Source organism: Pleuronectes platessa, chromosome 16, assembly GCF_947347685.1.
Source record: "Pleuronectes platessa chromosome 16, fPlePla1.1, whole genome shotgun sequence".
Classification (NCBI taxonomy): domain Eukaryota; kingdom Metazoa; phylum Chordata; class Actinopteri; order Pleuronectiformes; family Pleuronectidae; genus Pleuronectes; species Pleuronectes platessa.
Window position 1 is genome coordinate 20114432 of NC_070641.1, and position 21694 is coordinate 20136125.

At 44.3% G+C, this 21694-nt stretch overlaps 1 protein-coding gene across 1 annotated transcript in view; it reads left to right on the plus strand.

Annotated features, from left to right (window-relative positions):
• The window catches only part of cacna1ha (calcium channel, voltage-dependent, T type, alpha 1H subunit a), an 82257-nt gene that overhangs the window by 35253 nt on the left and 25310 nt on the right, over window positions 1–21694 (plus strand). The window contains exons 3-10 of the mRNA XM_053444225.1: window positions 5489–5600; window positions 6701–6834; window positions 7074–7171; window positions 11892–12051; window positions 14003–14285; window positions 17515–17607; window positions 18705–18943; window positions 19969–20554. Of these exons, the coding sequence (XP_053300200.1) occupies window positions 5489–5600; window positions 6701–6834; window positions 7074–7171; window positions 11892–12051; window positions 14003–14285; window positions 17515–17607; window positions 18705–18943; window positions 19969–20554 (1705 nt within the window). The remainder of the gene's footprint in view (window positions 1–5488; window positions 5601–6700; window positions 6835–7073; window positions 7172–11891; window positions 12052–14002; window positions 14286–17514; window positions 17608–18704; window positions 18944–19968; window positions 20555–21694) is intronic.

Genomic DNA, 21694 nt, shown 5'->3' on the forward strand with positions numbered 1-21694 from the left:
TTTCTGAATTGTTAACATTCTAGTGCATAAACCAATGAAATCCCACTCTTTCCACGAACTTAACCAAGCGTCTAAAGCTAACAAGCGGGGCATGAACCCTGGTCTCTGCTGTTGAAATCCTGTTCCACAAACAAAATACAAATACGTACACTCCCCCCCCCCCCCCCCCCCCCCCCCCCCGCCGAACACGCTGCTTAGAGAATGTGATTAGGTTATTTCATCTGATGGGATTGAGTTTGCTCTCCTCTAATGAAAGAGGGATGGACTGGGGCATGAAAAACGAGGACGTGTCTGCAGAGAAATGGATTGGGAGAAGAGGGTGGAAGGAAGTGCATGGGTAAGGTGGGGGGGTGGGGGGGTTGCTGATATAAAGAGACAGAGGGGAAAGGCTAAGAAGAGAGAGTGAGGAGGGAAGGAGAGAGGGAAAGGGTGAAGGTGAGAGTCAAGGAAAAGGGGGATAAGGGAGGGATGAGAAGGGTGTTGAGGGGTGAGTGAAAAAGCTTCATTACCCCCAGAGCACTTTAAAGATTATTTTGCACCAAAGGACGCTTCTTCCTCAGTATCTTTACATTTGTGTGAATGGATGCACAGATTTCCCCTGAGTGCACCAACCGGTCACCGACCAGAACCTCCCACACTAATTCCCTCTAGGTCCACATTCAGTGGAATGAGGCAAACAAGGCCAAACAGACAGGTTTTTTTATTTTATGTGCTCGGATGAGAAATTTCATCCGAGGCGAGAGACTGACAGCCAGTGAGAGCTTCGTAGATCGTGACCAATTTGTTTTAAATGTGAGATTTTCCTGGAGAAAGATGGTGGGTCGGGACAAAGTGAAGGGATAGATGGAAACACTGCAGAGTGCAGGCCGAGTGCTTTGAGGAAATCAAACCTGTGTGAGCACCCGGTCAGAGAGGAGGAAGAAAACAAGGCGCTGAAGCAAAGGGAGGTTTGAGATCTGGAATCAGACGAGTCGAGCTAAGTTGGTGGCTTATCGCAGAGCAGAGAGAGCAAAGCCGAGCAGCAGATAGACGGATAAGTTCTGCTTGTGAGACTCCAGCTCCTCTTTAACACTCATGGACCGATGGAGACTCCTCACAGGCAGGACAGAGGAGGAGGGATGAAGGAAAGAGGGAGGAAGGAGGGACACAAAGGGCCGATGCAGTCTTAAGTGAGTTAGTTTGCACTGAGTAATCCTTGCTCCTTTCCGCTGTTTACTGCACCCTCCTGCCCCCCCTCTGTGCTCTCTGTAGCCACCTCACACACTGACGCTGACAGCTCATCTGGAGTGGGCTTGATTCTCTCTGTGTGCGCCGCGGGATCTCTCCAGTGTATTCATGCTTGTGTGCATCCGTGTGCGCCTAATGGGTTGTGTAGGGGAATTGTTGTCTTACATCAGCGGGCCTTGTGTGTCTAAATATATATGTGCGTGTGTGTGTGTGTGTGTTTGAGAGAGAGAGAACACAAAGCTCTCTTCAACATGTAAACGTGCAGTGCTGCTGTTTCTTTCATGTTCGATTGTGGGAAAAAAAACACAACCTGTGAACCATCCTGCTCCCTGAGTACACACGTGTGTACAAGCAGGATGCATTAGTCATTGTGTGTATGTTCACTTAGTGCCTCTGTGTGTAAGTGTTATCACATTCGCTGTAGGTGCGAGACTTTGCTTCTGACAGAGTGTGGTACAAATTTCACAGGCTCTCGAAAAATGCATTGTAGTGTTTACGTGTTGTTTACCTTGTGTTGTTTCGTATTCACACAACGGATGATGAAGGTAAACATAGAGCCATTCATTAAGCACTATACAGGAACACATGGATGTAATAGAAGCTTCATATCTGTCTTTTCAACGTAAACCTGTACAGCATGGGATATGGTGCCATCTAAAGATTACTGTGGTTCTACTGGAGGAGGTAAAAGACATTGGGAACCATTGAACAAGTCTGGAAAAAGTAATTTCAACCCCCCTGGTGGTTTAATTTTAGCAAGAGAGGAATTACAGATGAAGTGTCTAGCTCCCGTGGTTTCGAATCTGCAGCCACTCGCTGAAATCGGTGACAAATCAGTCTGAGCTTCCAGCAACTGCTTCACAATTAAGGTTTTTCCAGGAGATGAATAGATAAATATATACGGTGACTATCATGGGAAATCGTTTTGTTTCTAAGGAAGTCACCACAATGATGTTTTGTTGTGTTTCTAGATCTGTATTTATTACCCAGAAAATTCAAGCGGTGCCATCTTGTGCATTTGGAGCCAGAGTCTGCGCTGTGGTGTTTGGGGGGGGGGGGGGGTCATGTTGAGGAACACGTTGGACCACTTCCTGTTTTTTTATATCACAACCCATTGGTACAGAACCAACACAGTATTACAGCTTCACTGGGGGAGGGGATTTTTTGGTTTTCTATTATTAAAAATTGGTGATAAATGTTCATATTAAACTCCCAGTGCTAGTTATGAAAACCAGTGGGACACGACACAGGCCTAGTTTGATTGCTCAAAGAGCTGAGGCATAAATTGACCTTAACAGAGTGAGACCAGGAGCGTTCTGGGCAGGCCAGGATTTGTCACTGCGGGGGGGAGGAAACAGACCACTGTGCACTTGATCTTGCCTATAGCAGCATTACCTCACCATTTGTGCTTGTGTGTGTGTGTGTGTGTGTGTGTGTGTGTGTGCGTGTGCGTATGCGTGTGTGTGAGGAAGAAGCCAAACATAGGGATAGTTTTCTGTTAACTGAGAATCAGTGTGTGTACACTGAGCTCCATTTGCAGAGAAAGCCTGGATTGACTTCTGGGACTTAGACATAAACACTTGTGTGTTTGCATGCCTACATTCGTGTGTGTGTGTGTGTTTGTGTGTTTGTGTGCGTGTGTGTGTGTGGGTGTGTGGGTGTGCTGAAGACAGAAGGGGGCTCAGGAGGTGTTGACTGTGGAGATTAAAGAGGAATTAGAGAAAGCAGGGACACAGGGAGCAACAAGATCCTCTGAATATTCAAATCTCTCATTTTCATGCTGCTGCAGATTACTGCATCTTTCATCTGTGAAGGAAGGGTCAACCTTACAGCGCTTGTGTGTGTGTGTGTGTGTGTGTGTGTGTGTGTGTGTGTGTGTGTGTGTGTGTGTGTGTTTGAAGCATGAACAGCGACACACTGGCTCAAGGCATTTTCCTCATGATTTAAAATGTGTGTTTGTCTTTGTATTAATACTCACAACAAGGCATTATAACTTAACACAGTGTTTTATTGCTAACTCCCCTGAGGGCATCGTGATACATGTTTTTACACAGATGCAGCGGCTGAATACACCTCCAGCGCGTTTGCTCGACTGGATAGGTAGAAAGCAAACAACAGCCCTAATGTCTCCCTGTGTGAACACATCCTCTGAACTGCACTTACTAAGATGCCCCTGGTTTCTGTGTCTCCAGAGGACAATCCGCAGGGTTTGCATTCTTTCTGCCTCCCACAGTATAATTGCTTCTTAAACATCCAGCTGCATCATACCAGTGCAATGGGAGCTTGGTGCACTGTCTGAGATAATGTGTGTTCCCCAAGAGGCAGCCCAGTTTCCTGTCAATACATGATACCATCTCCTCCGATTGTGAGAAGCGGGAGACAAATGTCCAGTAATTTGTGTGAGTATGTGAGATTCAGTGTTAGTTCTGAGCTTGGATGAGTGACACAGCCCTGGATCGACAATATCTGCTTATAGATATACAGTTATGCCTTAATTGATCCAGATATCTCATATTTCCGTGGAGTCACTAACTTCCCTCGCAGAGGACAGAGGAAATCCTTTGTCAGTGGGGAGATTTAAAAACATGTGGCATTTGAGTCCAGTGCACATTTGTCCCATTTGGTCAATTAGCCGGTTTGACATCGGTGAGTCGTGGCAGACAGGGCTCAGGAAATCCTCTGTGAGGTCTGCCATCGCATAAAAGGACGTGTTGGAGGGAGAAGAGCAGAGGCTGCCCTGGATTATTGTTTTGAAAATGGGGGTTAGGACAAAGGGGATGTGGTAAATTGAATGTAGTCCACTAGCATCAGTCTTGTTGAACGGATCAATCAGAAATCAGAACTCGTGAAAATCTGCAGTTGTTGCCTCCAGGTGAATTCAAGCTGATTCAGGAAAAAAAAAAGTTTTGGTTCAAACTATTCCGCTGATGCAAACTCCTCTGCTGGCCCCCTGATCACAGGAGTAGTTTCCAATTGTGTGTGTGTCTGTGTGTGTGAATGCAACTGAATGTAATCTGGCTTATTGTGTGTTGGTGTTCAGAGTCTATATGTATGTCTCCCTGCATGAATAATGTAGAAGTCATTGGTCACCATTTGTTTTCTGCTTTACCTCCCTTTCTAATTAGAACACTGCTCTCCTCTGGAGACTTCAGTACCGTGTGTGTGTGTGTGTGTGTGTGTGTGTGTGTGTGTGTGTGTGTGTGTGTGTGTGTCTCAGGGATAGAAGCCAAAGTAAAACAGAAAAAGCAGCATCAGTTTCTTTTTAGTCGAGGAGACGTTTTTTCATTCCCGCTGTTGTTCGTCTTATCCCTCATGCTCTTTCCTTTTGTCTTGGATATGCTGATATTAATATTGTGTAGTATTTTTTCTCGATATGTCCATATACATCTTATAACTTTACTCGAGTGCCTGAAGCCTGGTTTGATTAATGGCGTTTCATTATCTCTGCGTGTTCATGCAGTGAGACACCAACGAGGCCACACTGTACAGGACTCCATCCACGCGTTAGAAACTGAAAGAAAGGAAAGAATGAATAAAAGTCATCCAAAATGGATAAGAAAGAAAAGCTTTTACATGCTGTGGAAATGATGTCCAGACTTCATTTTCACTTATGACTATACATTCTCTTTCCCTTTTCCTGTTTTTCAACTAATGGCCACAAACATGTCGGATTTCGATTCCCCATCCGTCGTTGTGATACTCCGGCCTCGTTTCTCGAGGATGCACTTCTCTCATTAATCTGTATTAGCAAACACTACAGCAGGATACTCAGTAGACATGGAGCCATTAAAATCCATTAAAAAAATGTTTATTTGTGAAATTGTAGAAGAGGCCTGTAATTCAGAGGAGCAGCCCGGGCCCACTTGGTCATTACTTGACCCATTAAGCACATTAGGGCTGAAACAAAACTTCCTGTCAACATCCGAAGCCAGTGTGTATGTGCGGCTTTTGTTTGCTCACATTATTTGTGGGAAACTTTTTATTCTGAATTTGTCTTTGTCCCTTTATGTCTTGGATTGAACATCATATTTGAGTCTTTTGAGTCCTGCAGCTCAGATTATTGCCTCCCTCTGTGAGCTTCCTCCAGCTCTTCACCTGATCACGCTGCTCATTGAACGTCAAACCAGGATTAAACAGTTTACATTAAGCTTTTCTTATTTGCTGTGCCTCCTTTGGGTTGAGTAGATAAACCTCTTCTCTTGTGCCGTTGCTTGTTTGAAATCCCACCCATGTACGTTTCTACCTTAACTCCCTCGTGCACGTGGTTCGAGCACGTGTCCATGCTGGTGATCCTGCTGAACTGTGTGACCCTGGGGATGTTCCAGCCCTGTGAAGACGTCCTCTGCCAGGCCGAGTGGTGCCGCATCCTCCAGGTCAGTGCCCCCTCCGTCGGGACAGGTTCTTACCTCTCATAGTGGGGGATAGGTTTGGTCTCAGTAACGCAGCAGGACACACAGGATCTAGAAATGTCTCTTTCAGTTTCCAATTGCTTCACATAGACCAATTATATCTAGATTATACCCAGACTAATTCACGAAGCTCCCACATTGGCCATAGCCAGCTTTTTCGATGTGGTTTGATAATTTAAATGTTTATTTTTATGACTTATTCATCGTTGAGAGTCAGACGGGAACTCCAGAGAACGTCTGCACACAGTTGGGTCCAGACTGTCTCTGGAGTTTGCCTTTACATATGCAGAGCGCAGCAGGAGATTCTCCGTTCAGATCTGTTTACAACACCGAAATCTCTGAAGCGTTCAGGGGCGCAGGGTGGCACAGCATGCCGGAGATGTGTTTACAACACGTCTGCTCTGTCGGTATCACCGAAAGCGCTCGAATTCTAAGTTGAAATCTTCGTCTATGTCTATTGTGTTTATTTTACACCCTACAAGACATTGTCCAGAGTTTTTGTTACAGGGCTGGCAGGAGAAACTCAGGAGAAAGTCCAGAGCCTCTGAGCCTGTGTGTTCTCACAAGTGTTAAACAAGTCATTTCTAATTCCAGCGTCCTGCACAAATATGTACACAGATTATAATAAGCACTAATAATAAGTTAAATAATTTCACATTCAGTTTTATGTGAATTGACTGAGAGAAAAATAAGACAATAAAGTCCATTTGTTAAATTAACGGTGATATCGTCTTCGCTTTCTCATTTCTTGTTGATTCTCGGCTCACGTCCACGTGCTCATTATATTCAAATACAGATGTTCTTCTTTGCCGTGGTAGATGTCTAATTAATGGAGACACAGCCATAACCAGAGCTATTCCCTGCTGGGATGAAACTAACTAATGGAGACAAGAGCGCTCTCAGACAACCCCCACGTGCACTCGCACAGTTTCCTTCCTCCTGTGACTGCGTCGATGAGGAAACTAGAACACGCCGGGAACATTCTCTGTCGACAGGAAGTTAACTTTCTTCTGATTGACGATGAATTCTGACTGTGTGTGTTTTTCTCCATCGCGTGTGACCAGGTGCTGGACGACTGCATCTTCGCTTTCTTTGCCGTGGAGATGGTCATCAAGATGGTGGCACTGGGAATCTTCGGCCCCAACTGCTACCTCGGTGACAAGTGGAACCAGCTTGACTTCGTCATTGTCATGGCAGGGTCTGTATATCTCCCACATCGCTTTGTTGACTCACTCCCACAAGTCATCTGCAGCCAGAGAATAGCCGTCTGCTTAGCATAAATAAACCATTTCATTTTCTCCCTGTTTCCCTGATGATGAACAGGAATGAAACAGAAGCAAACGAATAATCACACGTGCACACACACACACACACATGCAGGAGTGCACTACACGTGTGTGTGTGAATAATAAGATCTCTGACTTCCTCTGACTTCAGGGTGATGGAGTACTCTCTGGATGGTCACAACGCCAGTCTGTCAGCCATCCGTACCGTCCGAGTGCTCAGGCCACTGCGGGCGATCAACAGAGTTCCAAGTAAGTCCACATCATGCACTGTTTGATTTTCTTAATGCCACCTGATCAGTGAAGAGCATGAGCAAACACACTTTATTTTCCCTGAGATCATTTCTGTTTTTATTCTGACGATTAAATGAGGGTTTGAAGTTTGACTCGTCTTCTCCTGATGAGGAAGAGCAGCTCTGGAGCGTCAGTGATCCAGAGCTGCAGCATCTTCAGCTTTACCTGAGCAGAAAGATCACGATCCCTGGTGATATCCAGAGCTGCTCTTCCTCATCGGTATAGAAGGGGATCAAATATCAAGTTCTTCAGAATCAGCCCAGCATACCAGAGTTTCTCTATACTGGTCTGTGGACTCACCATGGAAGATCAGGGAATTATTGAGTTATGTGACAAAGATTGTGGAAAATGGAAAGCTAACAATTAAGTTTGGAGCATTGTTTTATGTTTAACATTGATCTTGTGCACATTTGATACTTAATTACCCTTTGCTATCTTATCAAAACTGGGGATTATGAGACTTAATATATTATATTTTTGTTTCAACAGTATCCCACACAAAAAGGCACGTGTAAATTATTTGCTCTGCCACCTATTTTCAATTTTGCATCCCGTTGTGCGAAGTGAAATCTGGTGTGTTGAACTCATCCTGCTTTGTGTATTCTCGCCACCTCACGGTAACTTGACCGACGTTGGCTTTAATCTCCCGTCCCCAGGTGGTGTCGTGCCAGTGAGACACAGTGGGAACTTGCACATAGTTTGTCATTTTCCTAAAAGCTCCGTGACAGAAGTGGCCATGAATCTACAGCTAAAGAGGGTCGCCAGACAATGGTGTCATAACAACGTGCGAGATTATTAACCAGCATACATCCGGCGAGTGGCCAAGCTGGTTTTCAGACTCTGCCAGTAGAGATATAGTCATTTTTTGCACAGATTTCCTCTGATGTCAACATGATGGGCATTATTAGGATTTAAATGTTTGTAAAGCATCTTTTTGTACCTCATTGGAGAATGCATTGGAGGTATTTTTACTACAATGACTTGGTATATGTTGGCAGGGTCATCAATGTCTGGCTGTATCTGTGGCTCTGTGTGTGTGTGTGTGTGTGTGTGTGTGTGTGTGTGTGTGTGTGTGTGTGTGTGTGTGTCTGTGGGTCATTGGGGCTTTGGGCGCTGCAGATAACCCAAACAGGATCATAAAGCATGACAGGTTGTCTGTTTCTCTCAAGCCATCAACACAAAAAGTGTCTCACACAGACACACACACACACACACACACACACAAACACACACTCAAACGTTATATCTCTGTGAGCACAAAAGTGTATTAACACTTACAATAGTGCAGCCCTGGGAATCAGCCGGTACGGCCCTGTACAAGGTGAAGAACAACTTAAAGACGACTGTAACAAGTTTTCAGTTGCTCCCTGAAGGCTGTGACACAGGGAGGCAGGGGGGGGGGGGTGAGGAAGAGGAGGGAGAGAATTGCAATGAGGATGACACTGGGAGGTGCTACCTGGGGCTGGGAACTCGAGGTCAGCGTGGACACAGACGAGCACAAACACCCCCCAGAGCTCTCACACTCCAATACTCACAAGTACACAAACAGCTACTGGCTCGCCTCCTCCATTGTCTCCTCCCTCTTCTTCTTCTTCTTCTTCTTCTTCTGCTTTCTGTTCTCCATAGAAATAGTGATGAGGGATTGAGTGTTTGAGGTTGCACGCCCGCCAGACTAATCGCCAATCTAATAGCCATTTTACAGTCCCCCCCTCCCCCCCTCCCCCAACACTACTTAGCATCTCTGTTTGTCTTTGAGCCATCCTGCTATCACTCTGCTCTGTCTGTTTGTCTTTGTGCCTAAGTGGATGGGAAATATTTGTGAGACAGATGTTAAAGGTGTTTTTCTGCTGTAGCCTGGATACTGCGAGCAGCACTCGGTGTTTATTTCAGGTTCAGAAGGAAGGCTGTGTCTTGCAGGGGGTGGGGGGGTCCTGCAGAACGTCCGCCTATGGTGTCACATGTTTGTTCTCTCCCGCTCTATTGCAGCAATTTCAATGCCCCTTGGTTTTTAACATATATATATATTGTTTGCTGTTCTGTTGAGTTGAAGCCGGACTTTTTAGAAGCGTAAGTGTCTGAAGCTTAAAACTAAAAGGGGCTGTTTTATGATTTTATAAAAACATCCACTCTCAGTTCATTACCCTGCTCCGTTCTACATCATGTCACAGGACAGAAGAAACCATCTTATATATATGAAGGTAAATCATCATCATTGAACCGTCACTGACTCCAGTGGGAGGACTTTCTGGATAGATCTCCCTTTCTACATTTCACAAGCTGCCGTGGAGTCTGCAGCTCGTGTGCCATTCAATCGCATTAGTTCAATTAAACTTAACTTGACAGTGTGAATTATTACCTTGGGAGTAAATGTGATTTGGGTCTAGTTTCAAACCGTTTCCTTGAACCCCTTCTCTATAATATCAATTAGGGAAATTCAATGAATTGCTGAACCTGGTGTATTTGATATTAACTCGGTTTGCATGTGTATGTTTTCATGTGAGGAATGTGCAGCGTGTCCTTCAATTTGTGAGAAACAGGAAATCGCCAGTTGGCAGAAATAAAGAAGGCAAATAATTAAACCATCTCATTTGGAAAACACACAGAACATAGTTAGATAGATAGATAGATAGATAGATAGATTACTTTATTCATCCCCGAAGGGAAATTAAGTCGTCATAGCAGCAGGTATATTTGAATACAATAAAATACAATACAATAGAAAAAAAAAAAAATATTGAGGTAGAAGGAATAAAAAAACAGGAACACAAGATAAATAGGTAGATAAGGTGCAGTGGCAAGATGATGGTAATAGTACTGATGATATGATGGTAATATTATTGTTAGACAGTATATACAAATAGTACAGTATATATAGTATATAATATAACATAATATATATATTTATATATGATAGTAATTCTACCAGTATAATAGCAGTATATAGTAATAATGGCAGCAACAGTATATATAATAATAGTAAATATAATAATAATAACATGTACGCATGTATAAATATTATATACAAAGAGTATGATATAATATGATATGATATATAGTAGAGGTATAAATATAAGTATTCGACTATACAATAGATAATATAATATACTATGAGTGTAAGAATATGTAGACAGTGTGCAAAAGACAATATTATTGTATAAAATGATATATAGTATCAATATGGTTTATATTAACACATAGCGGAGTGTTTTACAGGGTACACAGTGCAAGGAGACAGGTACATTTAGTGCAGTACTGGTGATCAGAGAATCACTCTACCTTTATGAACACACTCCCTGTGTCTGACAATGATTTCCTGGTTCCTGCTCCACCTCGAGTCCACGACTGCGTCTCATCAGGTTCCCGTCGTGATGGAGTGACACTTTCCTGCTCGGCTGTCACATCTCTCAGGCTGAAGCGTGGAACGATCCGCAGTGTGAGCTGGGAACAGTGACTCCTTAAGGGAGGACGAGTGGATTGATGAACCACGGATGGATTAAGAGCTTTCTTCTTTATTTTGTAATCGTTAAGACTAAAGCAGAAAAATTGTTTCCATCCCAGGAGATTTCCTGCTTTGCCAGCGTGTAGAAAAAATGTCCCCGACACAATCTTTGTGGCTAATGAGGACACATGGAGACACACTAAGTACTGATGAGTCATTCTCTCCCAGTGGGTCCGTGCTTCACAGAGTGTAACCATCAGGACTCTCAGGACCAAGAGGAGGCCTCCACATCATCCAAATGTTCCTCTCAGCCTTTTCTCTTGTTTTCCTTTTGGTTCTAAATTATTAATAATATTCAATAACATTGTCAGTGGCAGGTAGAGACGGGCTGTGGGGCTCAGTGTGCAGAACCGTGAAGCCGCCACCACCACCACCGCCGCTGCACAAAGAGCTTTTCCCTGTTTATTCAAAGTTGTTATCTTGATCGACAACGTCAGTTATGTGGATGAGTCCCAGCCGCTGCTGCTGCACAGCTCCAGTCGCCTGATGGTTGATTCTTTATTCATCTTGAGCATAGTGCATATCCAGAAGGCACCAAATGTTACACTGAGCTTCTTTGGGCCCTAAACAATATACAGTGTGAAACAGAGAAGATGAAAAGTTCTAGAGATATGTGAACCAAAGGGAGACAGAGGGTTCTGCAATCAGAAGATAAATGTCAACACAAAATGAAAAAATGATTAAGGTTCTTTTAATTCTACACTTTAGCTCTGACACTGCTTCCATAGGGTGATTTTACTATGAGTGGTTTGGTCAATGTCACCAGCCTGTGATACATGTGGACGGGGACAGAACACAATGTGGCGCCCTCGGGGACTGGATCCCTGACCCTGCTGACGCTGAACACATCTGACAACTGGAGATGGATGCTGAACGCACGTGGTTAGATAACCGTGGCCACAGGAAAGCTGCGAGTTCAAATCCCAGCGGAGGAAATAATGTCAAACTGTCAGTTTCAGTATTGTCATCACATGTAATTATATTGGCTGTGGGCGGGAAGTTGTGGGTTCCGAGCTCCTGAGATCGATAGAGGTTGTCAGGGTGTGCACCGATCAGATGGTTAGGAAAGGACCACACACATTAAACATGTGAACTTGCGTGTTGTGCATGTGGGACGGAAGAATTCGTCTAAATAATAATCGCTGATTGCATCTGTATTCCGTGTCTCCCTCTATGAAGGTATGCGGATCCTGGTGACGCTGCTGCTGGACACTCTGCCCATGTTAGGAAACGTCCTCCTCCTCTGCTTCTTTGTCTTTTTCATCTTCGGCATCGTGGGAGTCCAGCTGTGGGCGGGGCTTCTGCGCAACCGCTGCTTCCTGGGAGAGGATGTCAAAACGTAAGGACGCTTCCTCCTCTCCTTCGGGGCTGGAATGATGGTCCCTAGGAAATTCTCTTTGCATTTTAGACGTGGGAGGAAAGAGTTAGCGGGGAATATGAGAATCAAGACGGTTTTCCTTGAGTTTAGATGACTGGGAAACACAGACTACATCAGGGGAACACTTAGATGTTGTCATACAATTTTAATTTGCCCTCAAATAGAAAAAAACTCCACCATCCACCCCTGCTTGACTTAGCAGTTGCCCAGGTGGTGACCAGCAGTTCCTCCAGCGTGCACGTATGAAACCTTCCAACTTGCTCAGCTCACTTCATTCAAACATGAACTTTCTTTCTTTGCTCTGCCCTCTACTCTTCGTTTCTTCTTCTCTTTCTCTCTCTCTCTCTCTCTCTCTCTGTGTGATGTTCTCTTGTCTCTTTCATCTGTGCTGAGTTGTCACAGAGACTCACAGTCGTCTGGTGCCTTAAGTTAAAATACAGAAATTGCAACTCATCCAAGTGGAGCCCTCTGGGGTGCAGCGCTCAGTGTGACCTGTCAGTTACACTGAGAGGGTGGAGATGTAGTTTCAGGATAATGTTACTTGACATATAAGTGCCTGTAAATTGGAGCAGTACAATGCACCAGTTCTGAAACTCTTAGATGAAGAAATTAGATCCCTCTTCTCTGCAGATGATGTCAGTTTTAATCATAAAATTGTATAAAGTAAATCCTGAATATGGATTTAACCAACTTTACGCTATTAACATAATAATGAAGTCTTATTACTATGAAAACAGATAGTAACATATCTATTGCCTTTTGATTCAATCTAGCAAGAACATTATAGATATGTAATGTGACAAAAATTATCTATCGCCCCCAAAATAAGATAAACACATAAATGGATAAACATGTACACAACCACTAATACAGAGAAGGAAAATCAGACATCAGTTTAGTCATGTGAAAAAAAGAAAAAAAAACCTCTTCAAGGTTCACAACCTCATTAAGCTGAAATACATCATTAAGAAAACCTTGGACCTTTCTGCTTTTGATGTAACGTTGCAAATTGTCCCAGAGTTAATGTCGCTGAACGCTGATCAGAGAACAGCAACTTCATATTTCCTCACCGGGGACTTTTATTTTTCATATTTTGAATAGCCAGCATCTCACATATATTTCCAGTGTGATATATAACTTCTGTTTCTGCTGAATGTCCCTCAACGAGGTCCATCGACAGAACCCTTCAGGGCCCTGGAGATTAACAACATTACTCTCTGTGCTGCCAGTGTGGCCAGGCCTCAGACAATCAAGTCAGCCTTTATGGATCATACGTCAACAGCTCGTACGCTATAGATGCAGAAGCAGCCGGAGAGTCAGCATCCAGGAGGGAAACAGAAAGAGAGTCAGACCAGGAGGATACGGGGGGGGGGGGGGGGGTGTAGGGATGAGGCAGCAGGAAAAGTGTCTCTAAAAAAAACAACATCCAAACAACTGGTTCCCCCCCCCCCCCCCCCCCCCCCCACTCGCACTTCACTCTGCAGAAAGGAACACTCACTGTGGTGGAGGGCTCTCCACTTTAAAAAGGAGGTGGAGAATAAATAAGCAGGTGAACGATAATGGAACATTTTCACCCACTCTGTTCCATAAGTAGGAAATATTAGCCGTCGCCATGGATACTGACGGATGCCTCGTTCGCTGAGTATTTTGACTGATGTGTACTTTTCCTTGGAATTTGAAATATTGGTGGTATTATGGTGGTATTATAGGATTTGTCTGACGGCCAAAATGAGACTGTGAACTAAAAAGGGAAATGTATACATTTTATAAATCGTAAGCATTAGGTTTAACAGATTTGTTTCTAGTTATTTCAAACCCTCATGAAGTACTCACCGTTAAATCCACCGTGTATGACTAACGTTTCATTTGCTGTGATGTCTTTCAGTGGTGTTTTTCTACTTTTTCCATCCAGAATGTTCAACAAGTCCCTGGACCCCTACTACATGTCCGAGGAGGGCGAGGAGAGCCCGTTCATCTGCTCGGCGCCGCGCGAGAACGGGATGCTGCGCTGCCACGACCTGCCGCCCTACATCGAGGAGAAGATGGAGTGCTCCCTGGAGGCGCCGCATCAAAGCTCAAACGACTGCATCAACTGGAACCGGTACTACAACGTGTGTCGACCCGGGAACTTCAACCCTCACAAGGGATCGGTGAACTTCGACAACATCGGCTACGCCTGGATAGCCATATTCCAGGTGAGCTGGGATGAAAGTGACAGTTTTTGGATGTGGAAGCTAAAACTTTGGAGCTTTTATTGTCAACTTCACATGTATTAAGAGGTCAAAGTCAGACATGTCCTCCACTCAGGCCCACAGAGGACTTGTATCGTGACCTAAAGCTTTTTCCTCTCCACACAAACATATTTTTCTCTTATTCCCCCCCCCGCTGATCGTGATCGAGACTGTGTCGGTCTTTGTGGTGACGCCGTCTGAGTTGCTGTGATAAGAATTCTGACCTTTTTTTAATAGATTTGACCAGAGCCTGCTGCTAGATCTTTCTCTGTGTGTAACAAAAACAACACAACAGGTCTTTCTCAAAGAGTCGTACCTGAAAAATACCCCAGACTCCATGAACACTGAACACACACACACACACACAAACAGACACTTAATCCCAGTGTCAGGGACTTTAGAGATTAGATTATTTTTGTCCTTTCGTTTTACCACAAACACAACGTCCATTGTTTAGGAGGTAAATCCAAATTCAAAGATAAATATAAAGTTTGTATGGTTTAGTTCACACGGTGTTACATTGTGGCAGCTGGAGCCAAAAGCAAGAAAACACACACTTGTGTTGACAATGACCAAGAAAGTGTTTATTGTGACACTGGAGTGGAAGGCGACGAATGGGAAAAAGGGATTCCAGTTGACAAAGACTGAAGGGGAAAGGAAATGTCAGTTGGCAGAGCCGAGCGGAGGACGAAGCCCGGCCTGGCAGAGGGATGAGGAAGCCTAGAGGCCGGGGGAGATGAGCCGGCTTTGTGCTGGAGAACTGTGCAGCGCCGTGGCAGACGTGACGACCCTGGAGCTGGAGGAAACACCAGATAGTACGAAGGAGAAACACACAAGGAGACAACAGAGAAAACAAAGCACAAAGCTATAAGCCTCCTTGGCGTCACACTCCAAACTGGACACTGATATTCCGATGTAGCCTGACTGAACAATCCACCACCGTGTACACAACCCTGGTCGCCTTGTGTAGAAATGTACACGTCTTAATCACAGCCTGTTGTCAACTGCTTGGTGACATGTGCTAGTTCCACCCAGGACAATATTACCACTTTAATCTCGTGATATTACGACTTGATTTTAATAATCTCACAGTTTTCTTTTCCTCAACGCGGCCCTAATACGATGTGATGATGATGTTTATCCTCTGTAAAAACATTCTAGCATTTCAAGTATTTTTTTTCTCATGGAGGCAAAGATAGAAAAACAGAGTAAAAGATGAGACAGGAAAATAAAAGTGATGGAGATACAGAGGGAGAGAGAGTGGATGTATATTGAGAGAAGAGAGTGTGTTATTGAATGGTAAATGAGGTGTTAGGCTTGTTATCCCAGTCTACCGCTCTATTCCTCCCGCATCTGTAAATATAAAGAACATGAATTATACATCTTAGCACAAGGGCTCTGAGAAACATTTCTCTTTCCATCCCTCGGTTGTTTTCAGAGATTTCTTTTTATCGGTCAGTGGAAATGAAACCAGCTGCAGCCAAGGTGGTTTGAGATCAGGTTCTAACGTTCGACTGGTTATTTAAAACATTTTCGTCCTTAAGTCAAGTTCAGGCTGCAGCACTTTCCAAGTCATAGGTTCGCCGTGCAGTTCACGCTACACAACCTGCTGTTATTGGGAGTAGTGCAAATGTTGTGAGGTCACACTACACAGACATATGAAAACACGCCCGGAGAGGGGACACAGGGAAGTGCACACAAAGCTGTGTGTTGTTTCTCGCCTCCTGTGCTCTGAATAGGTAGCTGTCTCTGATTCGTTGAGAGCCTGTTAGAAATATAGAAAAAGAAAAACCTGGCAATTGATGGCTGCTGATTGATTTGGCTCCAACAATGGGGCTTTAGTTGATGAGTTCCTAAATGTGTGCATGTGGGAAATCAGACTGTAGTGAGAACAATAATATTCCTGGCCCATCTGGACATTCACATAATTTGCATCATCGTCAATTAGTTTGGGTTTTACAACCAGTTCACAGAGAAAAATCTAAGCTAAGAGCGAAGCAATGATTAAAAACATAGGAGGAGAGGTAAGGGAGGTCAGAGCATTGCTTCCATCATCCGTCTGGTTAATGACCACCGACCCTGAGACACTCTCATTAGTGTCCATGAGAATTCAAGCACCATGTGTCATTCTCCAGTGACACACGGGAGCACGTTCTCGGCTCCACACGCATGACATTAGCATGTATTACGAGGCTGAACGCTCAGTTCTCTCATCTTCAGGTTGGGTGAGGAGCAGAGGTCGACCTCGAGGTCAGGGAGTCATTTGTTCAGGTTCTCGCCTCCATCTCTGAGCCAGGATGGAAAAGAACCAACTGAGAATCTCCTCTTTTCCTTCAAACACAAGAAACAGGGACTCTATAGTCACATTTACTCCAGAGTAAACGGTCTTTAATGAAAACCTTTTCTTTTTGTGGTGTTAAAGACGATTTGTACTTTCATTGCATCTGTGATTAATTCCATGAATGAGGGTGTGAAGTGTGAGGACTCCCCGACTCTCCCACAGATCTGACTCAACGTTTTGTATTAATTTCTGTACCATTAGGTGGTTTCGATGGCTGCTCGTGTGCTGTTTGTTTTCATGGAATTAAAAAAAATCACAGCGATTATGTTTTTGAAGTGTGGTTTCGCTCACAAATGAGAATCCTTGGCTCTTTTGTCAATCTGGTGCAAGAGAAGCTTTCCAGAAAAGATGGGATTAGTCGTCCCAGGTTGTGTGTGGGTGAGTGTGTGTGTGTGTGTGTGTGTGCGTTTGACTCTCTTTCCATAGAGGTATACATTCTTGTGTCCGTTGGCATGTGTGTTTGTACTCGTGCCATTGTTGTGTGTGCTCTGGCGCTGCGATGTGTGCCGCTAGCTGAGGTGTAAATGTTGAGGTGTGAGCATATTACTGGCTCAGCTGAGCCACCACTCATCATCTCAGCTGCTCATTAGCACTGTGGCCACATGAAAACGCTGCGTCAGTAAACACACACGCATGCACGCACACACACATACACACACACACACACGCACTCACACATAGAGGCTGGAGGGGCACCATTTTTAAATACAGAATAGAAAATGTCCTCCATCTGAATGCTGTGTACTTTGATTATTTTGTGTGTGTGGTTTTATGTTTTTCTTCTACTCCTGTACATTATAATAACAGCGTCTCCCTCCTTGTCCCTCTGTGTCCTTTTGTCTCTGTCTCCAGGTCATCACACTGGAAGGATGGGTCGATATCATGTACTATGTCATGGACGCACACTCCTTCTACAATTTTATATATTTTATACTGCTCATTATTGTAAGTACCAGCTTGAGTTTCTTTTTCTTTTGTCTTATTTTGATATGTTGCTAGAATTCAAAGAGAAGGGAATTAAATGAAAGATTATAATTTAACTTTAGCTTAGATTCAGAATCTATGGCCCAGTTAGTATTCAGTATTAATTCAGAACATCCATATCATAGTTTAAAGTTTTAATTTGTTTGACATACCACACTTCCACATTTTTGTGGAATACCTGGAATATATTTATTCCTGGCTCCTCTTTATACAGCTGTTTACAGTTTTCAGTATTTTTTAAAAACACTTCTTGCTCCTGAAAGTTGTTTTTGTGTACTTGTATGTCAGTGCTGCTTGAGAAAACCTGGAATAACCTTTTTTAAAGTTAACCCGTAAACTTTGCTGGGAGCAGAACTCCCCTCTGCTGAAGCTCGGCGGCTTCTTATCGTGTATGATTTAACTCTCCTGACGCTGTTGTGGGTTTTCAAAGATCCCAGCTCAGGCTATGTTTTGCGATGCTGTCTGAGCTCCCTGCCCGGCTGTCATTTGATGTAAAAGTGCTTATTATACATTCCCAAAAATTGGGGGGAAAGGAAGAAGGGGAGAGAGAGAGAGAGAGAGAGAGAGAGAGAGAGAGAGAGAGAGAGAGAGAGAGAGAGAGAGAGAGAGAGGGAGAGGAGTGGCTGAAGGAAAGCAAAACAAAGTGATTCATATAGAAAGTGGAGGAGACTGATTAAGACAAATGACAATGTCAGAGGAATTATTCTCTCAGAAGATGGAGCTTGTCTAATTTCCTGTTGCTCTTTTAATAACACAGGGTAATGAAATGTTAAATTGACATTTCATCAGATTTATTAGATATTACAAACCCACCGCAGAGGCCATCTCGTCAGAAGATCATTTAAGTTTCACATTTTGGAAATAAAAGCATAAGAAAAAGTTGACTTCTTGTACAGTTTAAACAACTGGAAGGGACAGAAGCAACCTGGGTTTGGATTTTCTACGTTTTCAAATAGAGCAAACATTTCTTGTTGCTCTAAAGACACACTGTCTTTTAACACAACTGCTACAAAGCTGCAGTTCGATCCCTTCAACGTTTTCTCTACCTCCGCACGCAGGTGGGCTCTTTCTTCATGATCAACTTGTGCCTCGTGGTCATCGCCACCCAGTTCTCTGAGACCAAGCAGAGGGAGAACGCCCTGATGAGGGAACAGCGCGCACGCTACATGTCCAACGACTCCACGCTCGCCAGCTACAGCGAGCCCGGCTCGTGCTACGAGGAGATGCTACGCTACATCAGCCACTTGTATCGCAAGTTCTCACGCAGGCTGCAGAGGATATACTCCGGATGGCACAGGTTAGAGACCAGTTCTTTATATCAACTGGGAAAAATCCACACATCACAGGTCTGTGTAATGGTTTGCTCAAGTTGGTGGTTCATTAGTTGGTTTTATGCACAGTAAAAAACACACACCTGGAAGTAGACAACACACACATGGAAGTAAACAACACACATCTGGAAGTAAAAATACATACACCTGGAAGTAGAAAACATACACCTGGAAGTAAACAACACACATCTGGAAGTAAAAAGACATAAACCTGGAAGTAAACAACACACATCTGGAAGTAAAAATACATACACCTGGAAGTAAACAACACACATCTGGAAGTAAAAATACATACACCTGGAAGTAAACAACACACATCTGGCAGTAAAAAGACATACACCTGGAAGTAGACAACACCCACATGGAAGTAAAAAAAACACACACCTGGAAGTAGACAACACACACATGTAAGTAAAAAAACACACACCTGGAAGGAGAAAAACATACAACTGGAAGTAAAAAACACACACCTGGAAGTAGACAACACCCACATGGAAGTAAAAAAACACACACCTGGAAGTAGACAACACACATCTGGAAGTAAAAATACATACACCTGGAAGTAGACAACACAAACATGGAAGTAAAAAAACATACACCTGGAAGTAGACAACACACACGTGGAAGTAAAAAAACATACACCTGGAAGTAGACAACACACACGTGGAAGTAAAAAAACATACACCTGGAAGTAGAAAACATATGCCTGGAAGTAAAAAACATACACCTGGAAGTAGACAACACGCATCTGGAAGTAAAAAAACACACACCTGGAAGTAGACAACACACATCTGGAAGTAGAAAACACACACCTGGAAATAGACAACCCAAACATGGAAGTAGAAAACACCGACTTGGAAGTAGAAAACACACACCTGGAAGTAGAAAACACACACCTGGAAATAGACAACCCAAACATGGAAGTAGAAAACACAGACTTGGAAGTAATACCTTCTCTGTTCACGTCCATGTCTCTTTGTCCTCTGACCAGTAAACGGCGTAAAAAGGTGAACCCTAATGGAAGCGGTGGCGGCAGTAACGGTGGAGGTAACGGCCACGGCCACGGCTCCAGCAGGGGGTGTGGCGGATCGGGCCCCAACAGCGCATTGTGGCTCAGGCCGATCCATAACCTCCTGCAGCACCATCAGCACCAGCACTGTCGCCTCAGCAACGGCGGGCATCACACCATCAGCGTGGGAACCGCCGAGCACACGGACAGAGAGGGTGGAGGGGAGGAGCTGGAGATGAAGTCACTTCCTGTGCGGAGAGGAAGTACAAATGAAAACAACAGCAGCGGTGGCGGTGCCCGGCCAGCTGTGGTCAGCCCCGGCATGGGGGTTCTGCTGGGGCGGCTGAATGGCGGGATGAACTATCCCACCATCCTGCCGTCTTTTGTGTGCAGCTACAGCAGCAAGACGCCGCCGCCTCACTCCCAGCAGTGCAGGCCGGGCCCAGAGCAGCACCCGACCAATCACCCGGCGTCTGAACACACGGAGACGCTGAACAAGCTCTACAAGCTCATGGGACAACACAGTAAGCGTTTCAAACTCTCTGAACATCCTGATTTTTGCTCTTTTGTGTTTCTCCTCTTTCCTCACGGGTTTCACTGACCTCTATTTCTTTTCACATTCTGTACGAGATGGTTTCCCCTGGGCTCCCTCTTTGTTATCACACTCACCTTTTCATTCTCAACTCTGCCGGTTCCTCGGTCCTCCTCCTCGGTTTGACCGGAGGTAGCCTGTGGCTGTATGTGTGTGTCTCCAGCGGCACTTACAGAGGACTGACAGGAAATCCATGTCTCAAGTGTTACGGTTATTAATCCGGAGAGGGGGATGAAGGGGACAACTGGGAGAAATCAGCCGGTGCAAAGTCAAATAAAGAGAATCACAGGTGTGCGCTGGTATTTTGGAACAATGTGGAAGACGACAGAAGAAACAGATGGAGCTGAGAGGAGACGCACAAAGTATGAAAGACTCAGATTCCAGAGGGAGGCCGAGGTAGAGAGAGAAATAAATCACATCTCTTCAGAGAAAGAGCAGAGGGAGAAGAAGAAGAAGAGAGGAAAGGGACAGAGAACATGACATGAATCTGTGTTTATTGTGAACAGGAGAAACCGTTTGGTCTCAAAGTTCCATGTCAGACACTTTGCTGGTATTTTGTGTAGATTTATGTATGTACAATGTATTTATTGTACTGGTTGTACTGCTTTACAACCATGCTAGCATAAAGGATACATGAAAGTATGTGGACAGTGACGGTGACGTGGTCTGAAATGGACGTGTCTCGTCTCCTGTGGTCTCTAATACTGTTGTCCTTGAGAAGGGGGGGGGTGGGGGGAGGGACATATTGGCTTCCTGACCTGAGTCAATATATATGTCAAGAAAAATGGCAATAAAAGTGTCAGGACTTCATTGAGTTTTCTCTGTCTTGTCACTTTATGTCTGAGTGACAGAAAGACGACTGCATGTTGTGTTGTTGATGAAGTTAAAACAACAGATGTGGATCGGCTGAGGGCGGAGTCTGGCTGAGGGCGGAGTCTGTGTCCTTGTGACATCACAAGGTCGCAGATCTGCGTTTCCTCCATGAATCAGGCGTCTTGTTAATTCCACTCTATTTATTTGACATCTAGACCTATAAGCAAGCCCTGAAATCTGACTGTTGCCAACACACTCATTCACACACAGCTGGCTCCCGACACTCCGAACATAATTAAGTGC